Source organism: Pseudopodoces humilis, chromosome 4 (assembly GCF_049639895.1).
Source record: "Pseudopodoces humilis isolate 2021_Gansu_Grassland_sample_001 chromosome 4, ASM4963989v1, whole genome shotgun sequence".
NCBI classification, from domain to species: Eukaryota; Metazoa; Chordata; class Aves; order Passeriformes; family Paridae; genus Pseudopodoces; species Pseudopodoces humilis.
The window spans coordinates 68,116,757-68,142,619 of NC_142203.1; the positions used below are offsets into that span (position 1 = coordinate 68,116,757).

The following is a 25,863-nucleotide window of genomic DNA, read 5'->3' on the forward strand; positions in this document are numbered from 1 at the left end:
GGGGTCACCACCACCATGGCCTTTATTGGTGAGACACAGGACAGAGAGCCATGGGGTCACTACTGGTTTTGAAGTCTTCTGCAAAGGCAGAACCTGTCTCCCTGGTGCTGCTTGAACCACATCCAGGATATTCACGTTGAGCCCCTAAAACCCGGGATTGCCATGGAGCAGCCAGTCAGGCTGGTGAGAGAGCCTCTATGGAGCTGGTAGGCCGTGGCACTTGGAACAGCACCAGGAAGATGTAGCCCCAGGAAGAGATTGTGTGGGGTTTGAAGGACCAGTTTAGCCCCACAGGACCATGGGTTGTCCCACTCTTGGCTCTCGTTGGCTTTGGGCTTCACACTTCTCCCAAAGTAGGACAGATAACCTGTGCTCCTGAGAACACTGGATTTTAGAGCAGTTTGAGACGTCCCTGACCAAACAATGTGGGTGTTTGTGCTACCCCACTTTCCTTAGGGCTACCTGAGGGGACAAGGGAACCTGGATAGGACAGCTATTCTCTTCATCCTTGGCAAGAATGGATGGGTGAAGTCCTGATGCCTCTGCTCTGGTCTGCAAACTCAGGCTGTGATTCCAGATAAGTTCCTGCACAAATGTTGGGCAGAGGGTCAGGTTCCCATTTCAGTGCCTGGCCAAAATTTGGAGACAGTCCAGCCTGTGTTCTCCAGCCACAGAAGACCCTTGGGGTGGTTTTTCAGGGGAGTGAAGCATCTTGGGGTCACACCAAAGCCCTTTTATTTCCTCTTTCTTCTACTGTTACTGATGAAGGGCTGTCCAGGGCATTGAAGTCCCATCCAGAGACAGGCTGTGGTCATGCCCCTACTTGAAATTCCCATAGGTTTCAAATGAATTCAAGTAACTGAGGGCTAGTTCATAGCAGAGCCCATACTGTTCCTGTGGATAAAAGGATGCACATGAGACTCAGGTGGACCAACACCTGCAATGGCATGTCAGCATTGGTCTCCAACAGCTTCCTGATGCAGAGCATGCCAGACACAGGTATAATCCACCCTCCTCCTCCCAGCTGGAGTCCACCTTTCCCTGCTGAGGAATCCAGGCAAGTGCTCCAGGAGCTGGGGGGCTGGACTACACCAGCAGTGGAGCCAGCTGGTTTTGTCAGGAGAGCCAGTCTCCACAGCACAAAATGTTGAGCAGCCAGGAGGAGCAGAAAGGGGCCACATCATCATGCAGGATGCTTTGGCACCTGTTCAGTTCTGCTGAACCTGACACTGAGGGAGTGGGCATGTCCCAGCAGCAGAAAATGGGGTTCTCAAAGATCTCATCTGCACCTGGCCTCAGGATGACCCGAGCACAGAAGGGCTAGGGCAGCTACTCGGGCAATCCAAGATATGGCTCTTGTTTTGGTGTTGCAATCTCAGCAGGGTTTGAAGTCAGCACCTACCACATCTTTAATGAACTGTCTCCGCCTCCTCTTCAGCATCCTCACAGCCTGGGATACATCCACCATGCCCTCACTTTGGATCTGCTCACACAGGAAACTAGCAGCACAGAAGATCCCACTCCGGCTGGCTCCATCCCTGTGGAGGAAGGCAAGGGGAACTTCATTTGCTCTGGGATCAGGTGGCAGGCCTGACCCTCAGAGGTGTCCCCTTAGACCCCCACACTCTCAACATGATCTTGGCCACAGATCCCACAACCCAACCTTCCTCCACAGGGAAGCCTTCCTCCCTTAACATAGCTGAATTCATATCCATACATGCACCCGAGATGCAGCTGTGACCAATTTCAGTGACACAGCCTGAGCTGTGTCCAGCTCTTTGCCATGGCTGCTCCTCCAGGACACATCACTCACCAGCAGGTGACAAGGATATGTCCATCTTGGCTCTGCCGATGGTGTGTCTCCACCTTCCCTAGCAAGCTGATGATGGTGTCAGGGTGTGGGGGCAGATGCTGCTGCATGGGCCAGTCTGTCAGTTGATGTAACTGGATTTCCACTGCAGATTTCTTGGGCTAGTGGGGGAGAAAGACAGTGGGCTGGGCAGAGCAGCGAGCTATTGGTTTCATGGAGAGAAGGGGAGGGACAGTGCATGCCAGTCCTGGCTCAGCCGTGCACACTGGCTCAAGGAAGCAGCACCACAGTGGGACATGCCACTCCAGACTTTGCTCTTCTCCACCAAGTGCTCTGAGACTGGCAGATGGACACAGGACAGGAGCTGAGCACCAGGTGCTGCTCAGACTGACACCAGTCCTGTGTCCAGCTGCCTGCAATAAATCCCCTTCCATGTACCACCAAGATGCACAAACTCCATCCACAGCTACTGTCCTCCAGTTGGAAAGGCACAAAAAAACACCTTTGAGTTGTACCTCTGCCTGCAGCCTCACTGTCTTGGGATTGGCCTCTCTTCCACGGCAAAAGACTCTGCTCTGGCCAGTGCTTTGCCAGGACCCCACCAGATCCCTCTGGCATCTCTAGCTGTGACTTTAACCCCAAATTAAAGCCTGTTGATAGCTGGTCCTCCCACCTCTTGCAAAAGTTCTTCTCAAAGGAGTTTGACATCTCTGAGCAAAGGACCCACCTGCTGCCTGTTGCTGAGCACAAGTGTCCAAGTCATGAAGCCAGCCCCAGGCTCCTCTGCGATCAGCTGGACGTGGAATCGGCCATAGTCATCCTCGCCCTGGGTGGGCCAGAACTGCACATATGTCTGGGGAGAGGTGCACAATCACACATGGCCCCACCTGCACACAGGGCAGAGCTCAGCACCTCACATGGGTGGGTTCACACCAGCCCCTCGCCCATAAGCCACGTACACATGGCTCTGCCAGACATTTGCTGGGCACCAACCCAGAGCTGCAGCCAGAAAATAACACTCCATCAGAGGGGACACCTGGGCAGGGGTAGACAAAACCTGAGGGATGCTTACTTGCAGTGAGACTGAGGCCAGCCCACTGCTGTGGCACTATGGTGCTGGGACTGTCCTCAGGGCTGTCCCAGCGGGAGCCCTACAGGCTTGCAGCAGGTACTGGTGCAAGCAGGGCTCTCATGACAGGATCCATACAGGGACAAAGGCAGAAATCACACTGCCCAGCCCCAAGGGAACCAGGAGAGGGGAGAGCTGTGCTTGGGCTGCTGACCTTGTTCAGCTCCTGGAGTTGATTCAGCACAACCACTGATGTGCAGGTGTAATCCCAGACCAGAGCCCAGAAATCCACCAGCGTGGTGGGGAAAGGGAGCTGGGTGATGATGATTCTCTCTTCCTCGGTGTACGTCTGCAAAAGACACGACGGTGCATGTGGGGGGAGAATCCCACAACCCCCGAGAGCCCTTCCTAGAGCAGGCACGGCTCCCTACCGCCCCGCTGAGATGGAGACGACACAGGCCACCCCAGCCCTGCTCAGGTCAGCTCAGGTTAGCGCCCCGCTGCCCTCTCAGCTCATCACACCCGGGCTCAGCTCCCAGCAGGATGTGGCAGCACAATGCTGCTGCGCTGCCCGCACAGGCAGGGCTCTGCCGATCGCGATCGCGGGGGCCATCTCCTGGCGGCAGGGCCAGCAGCCGCTGTGCAGGAGCCCGAGGGCTGGGACACATCCCTGCGCGGGATGCTCCAGCCTGGCCTTGGGCAGGGGAGCGCAGGCGGGTCCCTGCCGCCCCGAGCAGCTCCCGCTCTGGCGGCTGCCGGAGCCTTACGCTGGCAAACACGGCGTTGATGTAAGCTGGAGAGCCGTCTGCGTTCACCGAGGACATCAGGATGGGCCGGCAGGAATCGGCTGCAGAGGCAAGGAGCAGAGGGAGGGAAATGATGGGTCATTCTCTCCCTAGGCAGGGGACTTTCCCTGCAACAGATAGAGTCATCATAGCTCCCTGCAGCATGGGCTGGAGAGGACTGAATGGACAGGCACCACTACACCCATGGCTCTGGCAGCTGAGGGCACCCTGATGTGGGATGTCCAAAACCCCGTGGCTGGGAGCACAGCAGATCCACCCACCTAATCGCTCCCCGATGTGCCTCATCTGAGGTTCTCCACTGTGAAAGTTTAGACCAGGGGCATATTTATCCCAGGCTCAGTAGGAATCAGCCTAATACGTACTTATTATCTACTATCCAGAATGGCTGGACCTTGGGCAGAACCTGCCAATGTCATGTGCTGGGAGGGAAGCAGCAGGAGAGCATTGTTCCCCTGCATGCTGCTATCAGGCACTGGGTTTTAGAGCAAGAGGCTGCCCAGCCCTGCCAGTGTTACCTGGCAGGATCCCTGGCTTGCGGTTCTTAGGTTGGTTTCTGGGTTTCTCTGCTTCTCTGCATGGCAGGAGCTGGAACAACTCAGAAAATCTCTGCAGGGCCTGTAGAGATGATTCACCCAAGTCAGTCCTGCCTGTCAGCACCTCACCTTCTTGAACCACTCCAGAGAAATGATCCCCATCTCCATCCCACTGCTGGGAAGGGGAGCAGGGAGTGGGCTGGCATCACAGATGAGCCCTCACAGCACAAAGCACAGAGTGCACCATCTCCTGGTGGTACCTTGAACTCCTCTAGGACACTGTTGTGGCCTGAGGTCTCAGCTTCTCGAAGGGAGTGGACGAGGGTGGCGATGCTCTCCACTGGGACCCCGGTGTTGCCGCAGAGCAAGCCTTCGAGAAGTGCCTCGTACAGGAAGCTGTACTGCTCCTGTGTGAGGACATGGGTCAGCTGCATGGTCTGGAGCCAGTCCAGGAGGAACCCTGGAGCTCCAGATCACCAGCTGTCATCAAAGTGTGTCAGAAGTGAGCCAGGTTCATCCTTCACCTTCCTGCTGCGGATCCCTGAGGCCAGACACTTCTCATTGCAGGCAGCCCTGCTTTGGGACACAGCCAGCAACTTCAGCAACCCAGACAAGATCATCTTCCTGAGGTTTAATGCTCCCTCTCAGACCAGACCCCTGCTCTGGGGAAGGCAGCCTGGAAAACCTGTGGACTAATTAGACCTCGTACAAGCAGCTGGTTGGTCCAGCCCAACCTAGTTTTCTCCCAAGGGACCCAGCAGTAAGCAGATCACCTAAGGACATAGACCCTAGGCCAGGACACTGCTGCCCAGGAGATACCAGGAGGGCAGACATCCAGAAAGCCTGAGGGACAGGTGGACTCTCATTCATTATCCTTGCCTACATGACAGCCCTTCTGTACCATGGTGACCAATGCACACAAATGCTGCTGATACCTCAGAGAGCCTCAGGGAAACACAGATTCTAACTAGGTTTGAACACAGTATTGAAGAAAGATCTTTCAGTCTCCATCACCTGATAGCCCTAGTCCCTGTGACTAGATCATGAACAATCATGGCAAATATGGCTTTGCATGCCATCCCTGGGAAGGGTGATGTTGACAGCAAAGGGTTAAAAGCAGAAGAATGGCTTTTCATTCAGGAGGTGCATGGTGGATTCTGTCAAGTGAATTTACAGCTAGGAATACCAAGGTGTGGAAAATGGCAGTGTGAGAAATCCTATCCAGTGTTATAAACAGCCTACTGCTGTTTATCCTCTGTCTGCTTTGGGGAGTAGAATCTGTGAGGAAAGAATGTAGGTGTTTACAGAAACCTGGAGGCCATTGTCATGGACATGGTTGAGCTCCCTGTTTTGGGAGAGATAAAGGCCAGAGGTCATAAAAACACAAATGAGATCACAGCCCAGCTGGTAAACTATACATGCACAGGTCTTTGTTAAATGGATGAGAAGAGCAGCACCACTGTCACCCAGGATGGACTGAACCTGATGGTGCTGGTGTTCCCACTTAGGTGTTACCTCCTGGGATCCTCCAGCTAGCTTTGGGATCCTCCAGCTAGCGAGGTAATGAAATGAATTTACTCTTGGCATTTCAGCCATGGTTTAGTGGTCACCTGCCTGTGTCGACTCCCACAGGTGGGAACTGGATCTGCAGCCCGAGATGTGGAGGGAACAAATACCTCTCCTCACCTTGGTCTGCACCATGCTGACCCGCTGCTCCCGCAGCTGCTGCACACAGTGAAACACATCCACCTTCCCCTCAGCCTTCCCCATCTTCAGGAGGAAGTCCAGGGCGATGAAGGTACCTGTGCGCCCGATCCCTGCGCTGAGGACACAGAAAACTGTGTGTCAGTGCTGCCCCTGCCGGCTATGCCCCAGCACCCAAACTCCCCCGGCCCCGTACCTGCAGTGCACCAACACGGGGCCAGCAGGTGCTTCCAACACCCTCTTGTTCACCACCTCCACCAAGCACAGGAGCTGGGATGGGTTTCTGGGCACCCCATGGTCTGGCCACAGCAGGTAGTGAAACTGCTCCACTGCTCTTGGGAGAGCACAGCCTGCCTGCAAAAAAGGGAGACATGGCTGGCAACAGGGAGCTGGAAACTTTCGTGAAGTGACTGCATGCCAGCAAGGAGGGAGCAGCGGAGAAAATCACTTCAGAGGGGCAGCAGCACAGAGCGCTCCCTGCAGCACCCAAACCATAAGGACTGCTCCACTATAGCCCCTCAGACGGTGAAGGGCAGATTCATTCACCACACAGCCACACAATTCTCTTCTCTGCTTCACCGTGCTGTGAATGCAAAGCAGGAAAAGCAGCTTGTGCCCCAGGGGAAAATGATAAAAAACACAGCTTAGGGTATTTCCAGAGTCATCAAAAAGCCCTGCCTTGCCCAGAATAGATATACCCTAAGGCTGTTACTACACTAATGTGAATGTAGTCACTTGTTACCAGCCCATTGTGATTTTCCCTAAATATCACATTCACTTGGCATGAACTAATGCTACGTCTTACCATCAGGTGCTCTTGGAGCTTTACGTTTCAGCTACATATTGCTCTGGGCAAGACAAGAAAGGACAGGAATATGCATAACTGCAATTTCTTTATATCGTACCTGTTTTCCCTCCCTGCAGCTCCTTCAGTTTCTGCCCTTTATCTGAGCTGTAACTTCAGCAGGAGCACATATTTTGGGAAATGACCTTATGTAGGTTATCTTAAACTATAAACTACCTGTCCAGGTTTAGGACTACAAGTGACGAAGGACCTTTAGTGTGCACCTTCTGCAGATTGATTCAAGTGACAGGCACCTGTCCCATCATCCTTGATGTGCTGAGATTCTATTTTATACTCTTTATCTGCTTTTATACCATTTGTAATCACCTCACCCAAGCACTCAAGAATCTACAATATTCCCATGTGCAGCGTCAGTCCAGACTCACCTGGGGTGACCACTGGAACTGACTGCCTGCCTTTGCCTGGCACAGAAGCCTGGGACTGATGCCCTGGCATGGATTCTATTTATAGCAATGTGCTAACACCAGACCTTCTTATGCTGGAGACCAGGCAGGGCTCTCCACAGGGTCCATGTCTGACAGCTCCCACCAGCTGCTGGAACCCAAACACATCCTGCATTCTCACTTCAATTCCATGCCAGGCTTACCTTCTGCAGGCAGAAGATGCGTTTGACAAGGCCTGTGGTGGTCCAGGTGTTGTTGAGTGTCACGGTGAAGTCGCCATAGACCTGCTCCTGCTCTGGCCAATACTGCTCACACTTGATCTGTCAACAGCAGTGAGACTTCTAGGTACAGGCAAACTTACAAGGAGAGTATTTCAGGGGTGCAGAGCTGCTGCCTGCCTGCACTGACAGCTGCACTGGGAGCACAGCAGGTGTGGAAGCCTGGCTCTGGTGATGCCCAAGCTGAGCATGGGCTGAGAGGTTTTCTCTACCTTGTTCTGCTCCACTAAGCCCGTCAGCATCACAATGACTGAGGTCTTCTCCTGCCAGACCATGTGCCAGAAATCCACCACTGTTCCAGACAAGGGGCCTTGGGAAGGAAGAGGAGAGCCCTGTGCCAGTGTCCAAGCCATGGGGGTGTGTTCCCAGGCACAATTTGAACATTCCCAGGTTTTCCTCTGCCCAGACACAGAGGCACAGCCAGGGGACATCAGCACCTGACAGGGGTGCTGGCCACGGCAGCTTCATCACCAGGTCAGAAATTAGGACAAGGAGAAGGGAGAGATGATGAGCCCAGGACATGTCAGGGATTCACTGCTGCTTTAGGGGCTCCTGCATGCTGGCCCTTGAAATGAGCTGCTCCCACATTTGGGGCCCTATTTTCCAAAGAGCATTTCTGCAGCTCTGCAGGGAGCCAAGACCTCCTCATTGCATGCTGCACAGAGCAGACAAACTGTATCTGAGTGCATTGGGTGCAGACATCCCAGGCATTTGCAGGATTCTCCCTGTCATACCAGCTGCCAAAGGGAACAAACTAGGCTTGTGAGTGGAAGGACCATGTCCTCATACCGGGCAGTGCAGCTCCAGCTGCTGCCAAGCTACCACTGAGACCTTCCATGCCCTGCAGCAGCTCAGGACAGAGACCCTGGAGATACAGGGACATGCAGTGAGTCATTCACAGCTCCCTGGCTGCTACCCCAGTTCCTCATTTCCCAGATTGCTCAGAGCAGTGAATGGCATCTCCTCAGGATGAAGTTTGGGAACACCTACCTTGAGCTGCAATGAAGAAGCGTGGACTTCGGTAGGTCTGCAGGGGAGAGATTCAAACAGCTCTGATCACATGAGTCAAATGTTTAACAGGGAATGAAATAAAGCATCCATCCCCCAGGCACTGAAGCCCAGAACTCTCAGCACAGTGGGTCCCACAGCATCTCTCCTGGCCAGCACAGACAGTGGGTACCCAGGGGCTGCATCTCAGTTCCTGTCCCCTCACATAGGTCCCTTTTTGTTAGAGATGAGAACTGCACACAGACCCAGAGTACTCCAGGCAGCTCAAAGAGGACTCAGTGAAATCCCAAGACCTGCCAGCTAAAGGGCAAAAAGTGCCAGACCTCAGGGTCCCCACTGTGAGCAGGACTGTCCTCACCCAGCAAAGCCAGGCAGCTTTCCTACCCTTCCCAGGGTAACAATTCCTCACTACCCACATCCACATAGCTGGCATTGATGTAGCCATTCCCGGTGTCAGAGGGACGCAGCACCACACGACAGTGATCATCTGAAAGAGAAGGAAAGTGGACTGATGCTTTAGGGCAGCGACAAGGAGACTGATTAAGGGGGAAGGTGTAATTTATTAAAGTCTGTGGTTGTCTGTTGTCTCCTCAGCAGCACCCCAGGCCTCAGGACATGTTCAGGGTTAAAGAACAGCTGATGAGACAAAGGGTGACATGGCACAGCAGGAAATGCAATGGAATTTTAGGGAAGATTATGAAATTGCCAAATGTACACACCATGTGGGCCCAGAGGCGCTTTGTAGTTTAAAAGAAATTGGGTCACTTCCACTTTCCCACAAATACTTGCGTCTGGAAGGGACATGGCAGTGTTCAGCAATGACTAGCATCAGGAACAGGTATATCATGTTTGATTAAGTTTGTAGGAGGATTTGAAGAGCAGAACAAGGATGCTCCAACAGGGTTTAAAAGAGTGGGGCCAGAAATCCCGCTAGGTTTCAGTGGCCATGGAGGATGAGATGAGTAGCTCAGTATTTCTGAAGTGCTGGAGGGGCACCTACACCAGCCCAGCATCCTGTGCTACCCCAGACAGCTCCAAGAGCCTGAGCCAATCCCTGGAGAGCTCTGCTTACATGGGATGATGCTCTTATAGCGGTTCTTGTTTTGATTGCATAGCTCCTTCCCAGCATTGCAGGGGTGTAACAAAGTGGAGGACAATTGCTGCAGAGGAAGAAAACAAGCCCACTCAGCACTGGGATGTATTCTGCGGCTGGCCAAGGCCAACTGCATCACACACCCAGGGAAGGGCTGAGGAGTAGGCAGTGCAGCCAGGTGGGAAAGCAAAGCTAAACCAGACCTGATACTCTCTAAGAAGCCCAGCACCATGCCTGTCGACTGATTCATCATCTGTCTGTTCTGCCTCTATTTCTTCCCTCTTAAACATCTTCAGAGCCTCCAGCAGTTCCTCCACTGGGATCTGTGTGTTTGGCTTGCATCCATCTGCAGAGACCACAAGGACAGGATTTCATCATCCAGCTGGTGCTAACCTGGCCAGCCCTGGAACTCTGCAGCTTGGACTGAGATGGCATAACAGCGGCCAGGGCTTCTCTAAACCTTAGACTGTCCCTCCCTACACAGGTCCCTTCTCCTTGGAGTGGTCCCTTTCCCTGTGCCAGCCAGCTCTGATCACCTTGGTTTCCTGCAAGGAACTTGTGGAACCTGCAATCAACCTGCCTGTGCTTTTTACAGACAGCCTGTCCAGACAAGGAACACAGGGCCCTTGCTCATACTTTACCTTTTTGACATCCTCTCAGGGGTATAGTGCTGTTGTTCTCCGAGACTTTTGAACTGTTGTGCTTTAGCCTGCAAAACAGCAAGTCATGTGCACTGACCAGCAGAGTAGAGAGACAGAGGAGAAGCTGTTGCCTACCTAACCATCCTGCCTCATCTCTGCCTCCACTTGGGCAGTCCCTGCCCCTGCAAGCTGCTGAATGCCTCACAGAGGGCAGGACAGGTGAGGCACATACTGACCTGAAGACCACAAACAGCAGCAAAATCCCCAGTGCCAGGAATGCAAGAGTCGGTGCTACTGCCAAAACCACCAGTTTCCTGTCCAGCAGAGATGATGGCTCCTGCCCTGCAAGCAGCACAGCCCAGGTTCAGGTTCCTGCACAGCCTGAACCAAGCATTAAGACATCCCACAGGGACATGGAGAGAAAAGCAACTTCCCTTGTCTGCCAACCTGAGTTTTGCATTAGAGCAAAGCTGAGCTGGGGCAGAAGAAGGTGCTTGCTTGGTGTGATACCCTCTGTTGTGGACCCTGTGTCCCTGAAGGCCCCAGGCAGTGCCAGAGAATGGTGAGATATTTGCATTTAGGTGGCACATGCACCAGGGGACTGCTGGGGCTAGGACTAAATACGTGGTGATGGCAGGGACGATGTGCGATGTCCAGTGACCACTGGGCCCACACATACAAAAGTGTCCTGAGGATGCCCAAAGCCCATCTACCACACACAGCCTCAAGATCTGGAGAACTTCTGTGAAGACCAAAGTACACCAGTATCCCACTGCATCTGTCCAAAGCCAGCTCATTTCCAGGGAAGCTGCCAGGCTGGCAAAAGGGAAGTTGCTGGAGAGAGGCTTGGGCAGCACGAGTGAGAGGAGACACTTACCGACAGAGAAGCTGTAGCAGACACAGGTGAACTTCTCTGCCTGTTGGAGGAGACAAGAGGGAGAGCTGAGGCCACTGCTGCAGCACTGCCCTGCCTGGGGGCAAAGGTCCCCCGCCCGGGCCCGCGAGTGACCCGGCCGATGCCCCCAGGGACACGGTGGCGGCAAGGCACGGGAGGGAGAGGATTGTGCTGTCACAGGCAGCCCGGCCGCAGCGAGGGGCCGAGCCCCAGGGACCGGGAGCCCGCCCACGGTACCGGCGGCCAGAGGCGGCTGAGGCGCAGCAGGGCCGTGTAGCCCCGGCCCGGGCGGAGGGCAGCGTTGTGCTGGCCCGGGCCGCGGCTGCCGTCGCCCAGCACGAAGTCGGTGGGGGCGGTGAGGTTGAGAAGAGCGGCCACGTAGACGCTGGCGTTGGAGAGCTGCGGCCGGCCCGAGCAGATGCCCTCGATGAGCGAGGCGTTGTGCGTGGCGGCCACGATGAGCTGGTGCTCCCTGCGGGGCCGAGAGCCGGTGGCAGCGGGGCACGGCGGAAGGGAGGCGTCTGCAGCCGGCGCTGGGCTGGGGAGAGCCGTGCCGGGGCTGCCGAGCTGCGGGGGCTGCGCTCACCTGGCTGCCCCGGGGGCCCGGGCGAGGGGGCGCAGGGGAAGCACGGCCGTGCCTTGGGACGGGGCGATGTCGCCCACGCTGCGGCAGCCGCTGCCCCGGCGGCGCGGGGTGTCTGCGGGGGAACAGCCGGGGAATGAATGAGCATCGGCACGGCTGTGCCAGGAGCAGGGGCAGCCTCGGGCGGCGCAGCCAGCCGAGCCCGGCCCGTCTGTGCCCCGGCTCCCGCGACGGCCACGCAGCGCGGCTTACCGGAGCTGTCGCTGTCAAAGTCCCTCATCAGCGGGGGCCCGGCTCCAGCAGCCGTCAGCCCCTGGATCGTCACGGTGTAGCTGCTGCCAGGGCTGTGCTCCGGCAGCCGGTGCTCGCTGACGGAGCCATTGGGGCGCAGCCGCTCCGTCTCCAGCACGCTGCTGTCCCCTGCCCTCCTGGCTGTGATGCTCAGCTGCGGACAGGAGACACAGCTGCAACCCGCGGGGACCGTGCCCGCAGCCGGCAACGTCCTGCCAGCCTTCCCTTCCCTTCCCTGGGCCTGCCCCGGCTCCAGAAGGCTCCGCAGAGGAGCGGGCAGGAGCCTCAGCCCCATGCGGGCTCCTCAGAGCGGAGGAGAGGAGGAATTGGGAGGCAGCGCTCGGGACGTGTGAGCAGCAGCCTCTGTGAGCAAAGGGCCGAGGCTCTGCGAAGGGAAGAGGGAAGCTGTTGGTTTGCAGGGCCGTAACAGATTCATGTACTGAGCCTGAGGACAGGTCACCCCAGGTGTATTGCAACACCGAGGCACCGCGGTGACATCCTCCGCCCGAGGAATCTAAGCTTCTCTTTCCTCTGTGTAAAGTTGGGCTCTGAAGGCTTTCTCTAAGAGAAAAGGACAACGACTAAAGTTTCCATAAGTAATACAGATGAAGGGTCCCCATTTGCCCATGCGTCAATCTGAATTTGTCATGAGATCCACGGCCATTCTCCCTTGCGGACAGAAACAGATGCTGGGCTTATGCACAAGTGAAGACAACTGGAAGTGGAAAAAAAGGATTCTGTTCATGCACGTGGGTGTCTGGGAGCAGGTAGCCAGATGAACAGGCTCCCAGCATTGTCAAGAGCTTGTCTGACAGCTTCTCCAGGAAAGAGCTGAGGAACAGCTTGCAAGGTCCCTGTCACAGCGTGGGGACCTCTGTCCTCAGAAAGGACCTAGAGCATGCTGAGAACAATGTCACCAGCACACACAGCCCCTCCCACTCCAGAGAGCAGGGTTTTGCTGTGGAACGTGTCCCAAATCCAGAGACAGAGGAGATGCTTCTAGGCATGCATTGAGAAAAACTCAACAGAATGGTGCAGCTCTCTGGAGAAGGGGCTTCCAGGAGGGGCTTTCAGGAGGGACTTTCAGAGGATTAGTCAAACCACAAGTTTTTCTGTGGCAAGAACCAGAAACGAGTACGCAAGAGGCGCAGGAAACCCTGGGATGCCACGCCAGAAGACGCGTCACCATGTGTTGCACACCAGCCTCCAAAAGCCAAAGCCAAAGCAGAGCAGAGCCAGGAAGGAAGCCCCGAGAACATGGAGCTCTCACAGCTCTCTGGGCATCTCCAGAGCATGAGGAATGTTGAGAATGAAACAGAAAACGCTGGTGCTCAGCAGGGCCAGAGATTTACTGTCTGGGAGCTGTGGCTCATGCCAGCTGTCCCTTGCTCACACTTCCCAGTCTGCCTGCACAGAGCTCCAGGCCGGGAGGCGAGGCTCTGCCTTGGTCCCTCGGTACCTGGTATCCGATGATCTCCCCGTTGCAGGAGGGCAGCGAGTTCCAGCGGAGAGAGCCCCTGTCGGGATCCAGCCACAGCTGCTGCGGTTTGTCCGGCACTGGAAGCACACAGTGGGGTCACACACGGGGCCATGAGCAGGGGCTGAGGAGGAGGAGGGTGCAGGCAGCTCCTGGCCGTGGGACAGGCTGCAGAAGGGACTCCCTGCGAAGGCTTTGTCCCCGGCAAAGGCCTCATGTGCTGCAGCAGTGGGAAGCACAACAGTGTGGTGGGGAGTGGGACAATGAGGACAGGACGTGCCCTGCCCAGGGCTCTCCCAGCCCCTTCCCCAGAGCTCCACAGGAGCCAAGCAGCCCCGATCCCAGGCACATCCCTGCAGGGAGCAAGTGATCAGGCTGAGCTGGCAGGTGGTGGGCACATTGATCCACCTGTGACACAGCTCTGGACTGTTCCTCATCTCCGGTATTTCTGTGCACATACCTGTTTCCTCTGTCGTGAACAACCACGAGAAAAGGGTTGTGTTGGGGGGCAAGTCGATGGTGACACTGTACTCAGTGAAGGGCTGCAAAGGGGAGCAGGTGAATGTTCCCTCCTGGCCATGTAACATCTGCTCTCCCTTCACCTCCTCAGCCTCACAGGGAGGGGAGGAAGGCGCTGCCAGCCGGCACATGGCCCTCATGCCCTGGCAGGCATCAGGGAACCTGCAGGTCCAGTTCAGTTTGATGCTGGTGCTGGAAATCTCAAAGGTCTCAGGGTCAACCTGGAAGACTTCTGTGAAGGAAAAATTGCCAGAAGGTCACGTTATTCCCTTCCCAGCCCAGGCATGCAAGGATGGTGCAGTCAAGCGACCTTGCTCATCACCCAGCCCAGTGGGAGGGAAAGTGAGATTGAAGGTGGTCACTGCAGCTCTCCCAAAGGGGAGCAGGAGGAGTTTGGGATCATGATGCACTAGGAAACTGAATGTGAACCACTGGGTGAATGTCTCCAGTGACACAACCATACCTGTTCAGCCAAACATCAGGATATTCTGGGAGGAACATAGGGAAGCCTGGAGAGTGTGTCACTAGCTTGGCCATCGGAGCTCACAGGCAGCAGTAAAGGGACCCAGCCTCCCTCAAACCCTTTGAGCTATGTGGCTGCAGTCATCCTTTGGTGCCATAGGAGAGCGCAACAGGAGATATTTCATCCTGGCCTGGAAGCAGGAGTTGCTTCCACAGGCACCATCCTTTCAGTGCTGGGCCCAAGGAAAAACACTGACCTTCCCATGCTGTCCCCCCTCAGAGATGTTCTCAGGATCTCCCTCTGAAAAGGATTATCCTTCTCCTGATCCCTTACTTACTGATGCATTTCAGACTGGACTGAATGGAGACCCAGGCACCTCTGGAGTCTCTTCCATGCCAAAATATTTTGTACACAGGTGTCACATGATCATAGTACTGGAATTCACTCTGACATTTGATTTCAGTGAAGGATGGCTGGAAACCTTCAGGGCAGCTCAGCATCACTTCATCATCCACTTCATAATTCACCTGGTCTGGTGCCAGTTGGAGTATGGAGTCCTGTGGGGGCCTTTGGCACCTTCTTGGGAGAGCTGAAAGAAGGTGTTATTTGGGCTGGAGGTGAGGAGACGAGATATGGGTGAGTGGTGGGAGACCAACACCCAGCAACCCCTCCAGCCTCTGAAGGGAGTGAGGGTGACACATCCATCTGCTGGGATGTGACCTGAGGGCAAACCTTGTTGGAAGGGGCATTCCTTGTGCTTGAAAGTGTGAAGGATCACTCATCCATGAACCTGCCCTTATCCACTTCTGTCTCTGGACACCCATCCACCTCCCACAGCCCAAAGCAGGGATGTTCCCATCTCATCTCTCCCTGCCCATCTCTCCTGAACACACTGCCATGTATTGCCATGCCCCCACTGAGCACAGCTCTGTCTCTGCCAAGGACAGCTCTGCATCCCCGTCCCCTGATGGATGGCATTGCTCCTCCCCCAGGTCCTTCCCGTGCAGCCTCCTGTCCCAGTGCCAAGGGCTGAGCCAGCTGTGCACTATGAGGACCCCTTCATTCCCCTCTGCTCCAGCTCCTGCAGGTGCACGAGGTGTCCCCAGCTCCCTTATCCAGAGGCCAGCAGGGGAACAAGCAGACCTGTGCATTCCAGGGTGGCACTGGGAGGCACAGCAAAGATAATGGAACTTCCATGGGCACCTGGGTGGCAGCCTCAGATCCTGCCCCTGGCCTGGGAGCCCCAGACTTGGCCTGCTCAGGAACCACTGCAGGAGATTTCAGCTTGGCCGTCTGGTTCTACCTGGTCTGTTGTCTCCTGCCTGGGTTGTCCTCTTCAGCAGTTTGCACAGGCAGCACAGCCCCAAGGAGGGTGAAGGTAGCAGGGAAACATGGGAGAGCTGCTGCAGCCTCACTTACCCATACACAGGACATCCTTCTCAATGAGTGTCCAGGCGCCTGTGCTGTTCCTGCCCCACCAGGCACCCACATAGACTGGTTTTCCAGAGTTCATTCGCTGGAATTCCTTTGTACATTTGACCTTAGGGAAGGAGGGCTCAAGATCTTTGGGGCAGGTCAGTGTCAGTTCTTCATTCTGTAGGTATTCAGTTTCGTTCTCTGAAAACTGAAGTCTTGAATCCCACTGAGGTTTTGGGCATTTTGCTGTCAGGGGGAAAGTGTGAGAGTCCTTCTCAGTGAGGGAATGCTCAGGCAGGAGAGGGACCAAGGCTTTTCCGTGATGAACTGTGGTACATGTCAGCATTCTACACCGTGAGGAAACCCAAGAGCAGAAAAAGAGCATGTGCCTGGGCAAGGAGGTGATACAGGACACTGGGAGAGAGGTGAAAGCTGAGGCACAGGACCTGTCCCCCTCCAACTTCCCCATGACATACAACTCAGGAATAGGTAGGGAAGAGACGCAGGGACAGAGAAAACCTGTCCCACACTGAAGGCTTCTAACCCTCTCCATCTTGGAGACTGCTTGCAACTGGGACCTGACTGAGCTGTGCCCAAGGTGTATGAGATTTGGCAGGACGCCCAGGTCCCCTCCACAGTGAGAAGTGCATGTTGCAGGGGGGACCTACTGGTTCCCAACTTACCCATTGCACAGGTCAGGTTCTCTGCCAACCTGTGCCATGTTCCCCAAATGTCCAACACATCCCAAGCATCCTTCCAGTTTGCACATCTGATCACAGCAAGGGGAGAAGTGTCATTCATAAAGCAGCTCAATGTCACCTCTTCCTTGACCCAGTAAAATCTCTGGTTTGGGCTAAACTGGAGCTGTGAGTCCCACTGGGGCTGCTGGCATCTCTCTGCACAGAGGAGAGGAGAAGGAGCACATGTAAACAGGATGGGAAGAGGTCTTCTGGGATATCTTTTGCTCTGATTTTGACAGGGCCCATCTCCTTTGGTTACTACATGCAACTCCTGATCCCTCCCTTGCAGCCTAGAACTGAGTTATTGGTGGCAGCAGACCACCCAAGAGCAGTCCCATCCATGCCTACTACACTCTTGCAGGCTTCCCGAATCAGGCTCCATTTGGACAAGGCTGGGCAGAATTCCTCCCCAGTCTTCACACAGAACTCCATCCCCTCCCACCACCTTGGCCATACACCCCATCATTGTTTGAAGGCACAGGGCTTACAGTAGCCCCTCAGTGCAGGGACTCTCGTTCCTGCCTTTGAACCCCTCCCAGGAGCACAGAGCCCAGCAGGTGCCTACAGCAAGGTGCTGAGACAAAAAGAGCATTGTCACTGCCAGGACATGGAGGAAAGCCAAGGCGTCCAGGTCTCCCATGCCTGCACTGTCGTGTGCATGACCAGGTCACAGAGGGTCTGTCACCAGCTCAGGACCCTGGGTCAGGGTGGTGCAGGGCTGTGCTTACCTTTGCAGGTGGCAGTCTCATTCCACAGGGTCTCGGCCCCTCTGGAAATGCATTGGATCTGTGGGACAGATGGCGCAAACTTCCCAGGAAGCTTTCCAGCACAGCTGAGCTGCACCACTTCATTCAAGGCATAGCCATTGTCCTTTCTTGGGCTAAACCTCAGCTTGCGGTCCCAGTGAGAGGGAAGTTTACATTTTCCTGTGTGCAAAGACCAGGAGGCAGAGCCTGAGGGTCACTGGGCTCCAGCAGCATCCTTGAGGATGAGGGTGTTCCATGCAGAGGTGTGCCAGTGCCCCTCTCTTCAGAGGGGTGGCAGAGATGGCACCTCCCAGGATGGGCCCCATCCCCTGGATGCTTTATCCCTCCTCACAGCCTCAGGGGCAGTGCAGGAGGGTTATCCACAGGCCCTCCTGCCACCCACTGCTGTGGAGGCACCCCAGCCAGAGGGATCCAGCAGCCTGGGGGATGCTGCTCTCTCCCACAAATACAGGGGCTGTGGGAGTGCACCAGAGTGTCTGCTGGCAGCACTCATCAGCATTCCTGTCATTCTGCTGGACACGATCTGCTCACACCCACACGGACTCTTGTTTGCGGCAAAATCCCACTCAAGTTGCCACTTTGCTTTTGGTCTGGATGTTACACTTGTTATTTCCTCTTCTCCATCCCTCTCGCAAAATGTCTGCTGGCTCCTAGGAGCAGCTACCTTCCATCCCATACACCTCCCACCCTCACCCAAGATGAGTGACACCCCCTCATCTGAGCTGGCAGGAGGGGCTTGGCAGGGACTCCATGTAGGTATTTCACCAGCTGCACCTTTGGTTGTGTTTTGCAACATGTAGGCTGAGAAATTGATTGAAGTAAATCTCCATATTCGTTTTCACTAAATTCTAGACAGGAGTGCTGCTGGGTGTCCTCATGGCCTTAATTTGGGTCTTTACCCTCTGATCAGAATCCACATAGGAATTGTAACTCTCTTTTGAGTGTTCCTCTACCATAAAAATTTAGCTGTAGCTACCCAAACTTTGTCCAGAGTTATCAGGATGCAGTCAGGCAGGCACAGAGAGTTTGCACCAATTCCTACAACACCTGAGTGGCATCAGGACTCCCCAGGAAACCAGGAGTGCTCTGCATACCTCATGCAATAGTGGACCACAGCACCTGCACCACCCCAGACAGAATGAAGCCCCTGACAAATAAGTGGTAAAAAAAGTACTCCCAGACTGGCAAATTGAGCAACAAGCACTTCAATCAGGTGAGAGCTACTCATGAAATAATTTCTCATGTTTTAATTTGCATTTCAGGGCCCCAAATTGTGCCTGTATGAAGATTACTCACTGATAGGTATTTCTTTGACCCTAGAGTCACCACAGAAAGTGAACAATAGTTTCTTGAAAAGAGACATGTGGGGCCTGGCCTGAAGCAAGAAGCAGTTTGAGGGGATGGAAATTCTTCAGTGGAATTCTTCAGTGGAGGCAGCCTTAGGATCTGAGGGGGCTGTGAGTGCTCAGGAGAGTGGCTGGCCTCTCCCACATTGCCCCACTCTTGACTTCAGTGCAAGGGTGTCTCACCAGTTTTCCTTTTCCACACTTCCCTGTAGCTGTGAGAGCTCCCACAGCACTCAAAACCCACAGGCAGCGCCACACATGGCAACCTGCTGGGCAGGAAACCAGGAGGAAAAGATAAATTCTCCTTTGCAGGCACTCTGCTGATGCAGGTACAGATTTGAAGAGGTATCTGGGACAGCATTTTTCCACAAACATGGATATTCTGCTGGCAAGGTGGCAGAGCTCTGCCTTGCTTCCAGCTCTCCCCGAGTCTTTTCATAGGGCAAAGCTCTTACTGCTGAAACAACTGTGAATGAACCTCTCTTGACTTACCAGGCATCCTTGCAGAGGCCAGGGGTAACTCTGTGTTTGAAAAAGCCACATCTCATGGTTGCTGATTTAGAGGTGCAGTACAGTGCAGACTTACTGTAGCACAAGTGGGGGCTAGTCTTTGTTTAAAGTTTGTCATTCTTCCTTGTGCTAAAAGGTGCTACTTCTGCAGAAATGAAACTAGGAATATTCAGAATTATGCTAATTATTGTTTACAGGCACTTAAGATTCATTCAGTCTTTCATAAGAGCATAGAATGGCTTGGGCTGGAAGGAAGATCCCTTAGTTCCAGCCCTCCTGTCATGCACAGGGACACCTTCCACTACACCAGGTTGCCCAAAGCCATCCACAGCCTGAACACCTTTTTGAACACTTTCAGGGTCGTGGCATCCACAGCTTCTCTGGGCATCCTGTGCCAGTGGACATCAAAATATTGTGAGTGTGACCATCCAGCTAACTCCTCCCCCCCCCGAGTGGTCCATCCATCAAATCCACACCTTCATAGTTTGGAGATGAGGATGTCATGCAAGACGGTGTCAAATGCCTTGCACAAGTCCAGGTGGATTATGTCAGTTGCTCCTCCCTTATCCACAAACGCTGTCACTCCACCATGGAAGGCAAACAAATTACTCAGATATGATTTGCTCTTTGTGAAGCCATCACAAATAATTTCCATGTACCTTAGAACAGTTTCCAGCAGGAACTGCTCCATGATCTTGTCCCTCACCAAAGGGAGACTGACTGGCCTGTAGTTCCCTGTGTCTCCCTCATTTCCACTTTTTAAAAAGGGGGTTGTGCTTCCCCTTTTACAGTCAGCGAGAGCTTTACTGGAAGTTGCCTGCTACAACTTCTCAGCTATGATGGATAATGTCTTTGCCTCTTCCTCCACCCTCAGGACCCACACATGCATCTCATCAGGCCCCATGGATTAGTGCACCTTCAGGTACCTCAAATGGTCTCAAATCTGTTTTTTTCCTACAGCAGGATGGTCTTCATTCTGCCCATCCCTGCCTTTGCCCCCTGTAACTCAGGTTACTTTTCCTTGGTTTTGGGCACAAGAAAATTGGTGCTGTGTAAGATTCCTGGGCTGGAATCCCTGTGAAGGGATTGCATGAGCTCAGCTGGCACAACAGCCACATATTTCTGACTAGGCTGTCCACCTTCACCAGGACTCCAGCGAATAATTTCTCTTAGACCTGGGCATTTATCAGACTTAATCCTTTGCCAGTAACATCAGCCTCTTCTCTGTTATCTTTTTTTCTCAGGTGAAAAGGCCTCCACAGATGTGCAGACTTGCTCCAGGGTCTCCTCCGTGTTCCTGTCAGTGTCTGCTGAGCTGGAATGGTGGGATGCTGCTGGGATGCAGCACAGATTCCAGAGCAGCCTCAGGCAAGGGTGGACACATGATACGTGCTTCTGCAAAGACCACACGTGTGCCAGAAGTGTGTCAGTGGCCACATCTGTCCTTTGGACACAAAGACTACACAGGAGAGCAGTCCTTCAGGCAAACCCTCTTGCTCCCTCCTTTCTTCTCTGCCTGCAGGGCTCCCTGCAAGCAGCAGGGGGATTTCTGTCCTCTGCGACTCATCCTTTCCTTCCCAAGCTCTCTGAGCTGATGCCATGTGTTTCCTGAGAGGAGCTAAGAAGAGCAACCACTGTTTACCACTGCTTTTCCAGTTGCACTGGAGAGTTACACTGCAAGCCATTGAGAACACAAAACAGCATCTCTCTGAATTTGGGAATGGAGGTGATTGTTTGCCCCCAGTTTTTTAATTCCTCACAGGCTCTCCTGCGCCCTTTGCCCTGCCAAATGTGCCCCTGTTGTGCTCCGGGGCAGCCAGAGGCAGATTCAGCACCCAGATCCAAGCTGTGCATGGACCGTGCTGAGCAGAGCCCAGGGGCTGGGTGGGAGAGATCAGAAAAGGCAGGCGGAGCCCACAGCTCATTCCCATACTCAAAGAATCCAGTGACTGGACTACCACTACAGGGGAATACACCAGCATCAGAATCCTGGGAGTTATCCTGTTGTCCTGGGAGTTAAGAGTGCCTGTCAGAGGGGTGGGTATGGCAAAAAAAGCTTGCTTGCCTTGCAGAAGGACAGTGTACACCAGCAGGACAGCCTGGGGGACTGCCAAAGCCTATTTACCACCTGCACACAGAGCACCCTGCCAGCAGTGCCCAAATATCACAGTCCCTTCAGGGCTTGCCTCCTGCCCACATTCCTGAGGCTGCAGTGAACTCCGTGTCACAGCACTGACACCATCTGCATCCAGGCATCTGCAGCTGCTCAGAGTCCCTCCTGGTGGCATTTCTGATGATTGTTTGACAGTAAAGCCTAGAAAGCTCTGCTTCTCTGCAAAATGGGGAAGAGAAGACACTTTCAGTCCATGACTGTTTTTTGTCTCAAGAACATTGCTGATTACAATCCAACTCAGCCTCACATTTGCAGTAAGTCCAAGCCTGTCAGGCATGCAATTAGCACTTGAGGCTTGTTGGGAGAAATCAATCCATGGCTGCTGGGTGCAGTCAAGATGCACGGGCTGGGAGGGACACCACTGTGCTCACCCTCCTTATACGCCTTTCCATATCCATTCCATAAAAATTGCCAGGGGAAAAGGGCACCTTGGAGCAAAAGAGCTCGTGCTTTCACCCAGGGTGGCTTTTTGTGTGCTTTGGAGGTGTCCATGGGACCTCCACTGGAGAAATGGAACACCCCACTTGTGCAAAGCAGTCGGATGTATTAGGGGGCTGGCACCCTCATGGAGAAAAAAGAGTGTTCAGACAGAAAGGGGGAAGAAACACTCAGCTTCCAACCTTGTTGGGATTAACAGCAGGTGGGAGAGTAATGGAACAGTTCTTAGACACTGTTTTTACCCTGAACAGTGGTATGCAGAGAGCCGCCCACAGGCTCGCCGCCCCAGCTAGAGGAAGGAGGCTGAGTCAAGCGAAATTTCAGCAAGGAAAATATGGTGTAGATATGACCAAATAGGCACCTTTTGTAGCATGCAATGTGTGCTCACTGTGAAATGGGAAATACTGAATGCCTAAAACAGGAGTGGTAACAAAAGGTTATTTCTTTTTTTGCCTCCTAAAGGCAGATATGTACTGTTTTGGTTTTTTTCCTAGTTGATGCGATTAAATTAATACCTTCCTCGCTGATATTGCTATTGCCCATGAATATAGAAAGTCTTTTTCAGAAATATCTGGATTGCCTGTCCCTGCTGCAAGGAGTAGTGAGCCTGGCAGGCTAAACAAAACCCCAGTATGGGCCAGAAGGGGAGGGTCAGGAGAAAGGAGAAACAGCTATGCTGGTAATTCAGGTCAGACTCCTGGGTTCATCCCTTTGCTTAACAGCAAAAGGTGTCCCTTCTTACACTATATTATCTCACACACAAAGAATAAAGGACAAGGTGAAATCTAAGAAGCAGTAGGTGAAGTTCAACCCTTTTGGCAGGGCAGCTCAGCAGCTGAGAGAGGTGACAGCAAAGTGCACTGCAGTCTTGCTGTGTTTGATGCCATGTGCTTGCTGAGAGGAGCTAAGAAAAGCAATCACTCCTTCCACCAGTGGAGAGTTGTATTGCAAGGCACTGGGAACACAAACATGGGCCTTAGAGTATCTCTCTACTCCTCACTAGCAAACAAAGCTGCTGAGTCTTAAAGAGTGATGGAGCACAGACACCTTGGTGAAGCTCTGCTTGGGAGTCATGGCAGGGAAAGGGGGTGGCAAAACAAGTCACTGAACAAGGCATTGTGAGAAGAGCTGGGACGTGGTGGCACTTTAATCTGTAGTGGTCCACCAGGTGCTAAAGGACATCTGACACGTGTCTAAGAGTCTAAGAGCAGGAGGCAAAATTCGTGTTTCCTGAATCTGTGCTCTGGTGATGGGAAGTGGAAGCATGGTGGAGCACACAGTTCACCACCCCTAGGGTGTCAAGCCCCAGGCATTCCTTTGCAGTATCTCTTAGCACTCATGTTCCCCATAGGCTCTACTCTAGGCACTGTTTGGAATTCAGCTGAGACAAAACCTTTCAGATTGGTTGTGGCTTAGTTTTAGCTACCAGCCTCCCACCCCCTGGTCATTGCAGCTGTGCTCCTTGTTAAAACTTCTTGTCAGATGCCACTAGATCACTACACAGTGTCAAGCAAGGCTGATGAAAATGGGGTCAGGGCCAGCTTGGATCCTAGACCCTTCCTTTGCATAGAAAACATGCCCTAGAAGCTTCTCCACCTGCCTTCCAGGTGCACTGGGACTGTAAGGTGTGGAGAGTTTTGTACAAGTACAGCATTTCAGGGAGGAAAAACGCCTTGTGAGAGCAGCACATCAAGACAATAAGGTGACAATAGGACAACGACACAACACACCCTGCTCAGTGCACACGTTCCCATGATGGGGAGAGCAGAGCAGCAGGGCCAACCACATCCTGTGCCTGTGGCTGCACTGCTGTTCCCTGCACTGCTCTCTGTGGCACTGTGCACACCAGGGGTGTGGGATATGCTCATGGATCCCACCCTATTGTTCCCTCTCTCTGTCCAACAGCTTTACCCTGTCCCACTGTCCCACTGCCACTGTCAGCCCACTCCACCCTAGCAGGGATGGGAGAGACCCTCCTGCCTCACTCGGGCCATCTTCCTTGCCCTGTCCCTCTGCAAGAGAAGGACCCTGACCCATCAGGTTGGACCTCAGCAGAGGTGCCAGGATGGGATGAGCCCACATGCTGAGGATGCAGGCAGGGCTGCTCACAATGCTGGGTGCGGCCACCACATGTTTTTGTCTTGGTTCCTCTTTTCACAGGCGCCAAGGTGCAAACTCAGCAATATCATCTCTGTCACAGGCAGCCCCAGACTCCTCTGGGGATGGCTGGGTGACTGAGATCTGCAGAGTGTGACAAGAGTCTGCAGGCCTACAGGTCCTTGTTGTATCCCACTGTACATAACACAGACAGATCCTGGTCTTAGTGTGTACCTGGAAACCTGGAAACCTTTACTAACAGGAAAGCTACACAATGCTTGGGCATGATTGCAGATGTTGGCCTAGGAGAACAGCTTCAGCAGGGATCTGGGCAATGAAAAGATACTCTGGGCAGGAGAATATACTCTGTTAGAGAGTAGCCCTTGTTTTTTGTGTGGCAGTGTGCTGTGCTTACGCTCCCTGCAACCACACAGACATATTTTCCCTGGAAGGCTCCCGTGACACCTCTCACAGACCCTGATGTCACTTCACATCAGCAATTAAAGTTTCTGATCCCATTCCCTGTGCTCTGTCACAGCGACTAGATCAGCTGTTTTCTCTAGCCTGCATCCACCCAGATACAACACCACAGTGGACTGGGGTGACATGATTAGATGTTATTTTAATTATTTTTATCACCTAGCTCCAAAAACATTAGTTTAGAGAAATACTCCAATTCAGACAGATCCAGAACAATGCAAGGTCACAGCTCCTGGACCCACAGCTCAATTGCCAGTCAGTGCAGCCTCCTGGGAGGACAGATAACATGTGAGCCTGCAAATTCCCACTGACTCTGCTGGCATCAAAGTGTGCAGCCAGTGTAGGAAGAGCCCATCAGAACCCTGGGGGTGCCCTCCTCCTTCCAGCACCAAGGAAGTCCATTAAAGAGCAATCCCAGAATATTAAACTCCTGCCCCAGGCTCTCCTGGACACGCAGGGGCTCAGCTCATGTCTCCCCAGGTCTTTGCTGGGTACTCATCATCTCTGTGGTGAGGACATGGCACCCTGACACTGTGAAAGGACAGATGGACACCTTGTATTTCCAGCTCCATGGAGGAACACTCCAGACTCTGCAGAGGTTTCCTCAGCACCCCAAGCTTTGCTGCTCTCCATCCCCAAACAGAACTCTGCCTAACCACAACCCAGCTGGTGGACTCGGGCCCCAGTGTGGATGAAAGACCTCTCTGATGCAAATGCTCTATTCTGCATGCCATAAAGTTGCACAGCAGCTCTGCAAAAGGGGAACAGTAAAACCTGCTCTTGGGGGCAGAGGAGGGAGCACTGCTTACCTCTTTCCTGGGGTTTTCCATAATTGTTGGGATAGGACTTACCATGATTTAGTGCTGCCAGTAGGGGTGTGAGGAGCAGGAGAAATATCCATTGCAGGGCCATGTTTGCCTATGTTCCCAGCGCAGGTTTGAGGTCTCAGCTACACCAGCTGCCTCACTGCACAGCCGCCTGATTGTGAGTGGTGCAAGCATGGAAAGGAAACAGGCACGCAGAGAAATCACATATGGTGCAAGAGGCTTCCTCATTGGAGAGGGAAACTCCGCCAGTGTCAGTGCTGCCTTCTTTCTCTTTCAGCTCCATGACCCTTTTGCAACCTTGCTGTCTCTAATTTCTTGTCTAAAACCCCAGATTTTAAGTCTTCTGTCAGGACCAGATATTAACCCAGCTGGGTTACCTCTTCTCCCAGGACAGATTTCAGAAGGACTCATGAGGTGTTCTGGTTCATGGCTGGGCTTTAACAGGAAGATGTGGCTTCCATGCTCACACAGAAAGTCAAGCAGTGACTACATCAGGACAGTCCTCACCTTGTTACTGCCTTTATAAGGAGTGTGATAACACAGACTTCTGAAGGACATAGGTGATCTTAGTTACCTGGCAGTGTGTGCCATGGATGGGAGAGCCCAGGTTTTGGCAGGAGTGGTTTGGTGCTCAGGGCTGGGCTGAGAACA

General features: G+C 53.6%; 1 protein-coding gene across 1 annotated transcript; it reads right to left on the reverse strand.

The window, feature by feature from the left end:
* Positions 1-4: 4 nt before the first annotated feature.
* LOC102112758 (receptor-type tyrosine-protein phosphatase T-like) lies at positions 5-25,373 on the reverse strand. Its single transcript, XM_014256972.2, has 29 exons — positions 25,237-25,373; positions 17,303-17,500; positions 16,518-16,730; positions 15,838-16,080; positions 14,756-15,007; positions 13,897-14,187; positions 13,419-13,516; positions 11,921-12,113; positions 11,672-11,783; positions 11,323-11,557; positions 11,068-11,107; positions 10,427-10,532; positions 10,191-10,258; positions 9,753-9,895; positions 9,529-9,616; positions 8,873-8,943; positions 8,439-8,475; positions 7,661-7,758; positions 7,374-7,490; positions 6,119-6,276; positions 5,905-6,040; positions 4,479-4,625; positions 4,201-4,300; positions 3,647-3,726; positions 3,094-3,228; positions 2,538-2,663; positions 1,814-1,971; positions 1,403-1,538; positions 5-894 (listed from the first exon to the last, which is right to left on the reverse strand). Exons 1-29 carry the CDS (start codon positions 25,295-25,297, stop codon positions 820-822), a joined length of 3,915 nt encoding a protein of 1,304 aa, XP_014112447.2. The 5' UTR covers positions 25,298-25,373; the 3' UTR covers positions 5-819.
* Between the last annotated feature and the right edge of the window lie 490 nt (positions 25,374-25,863).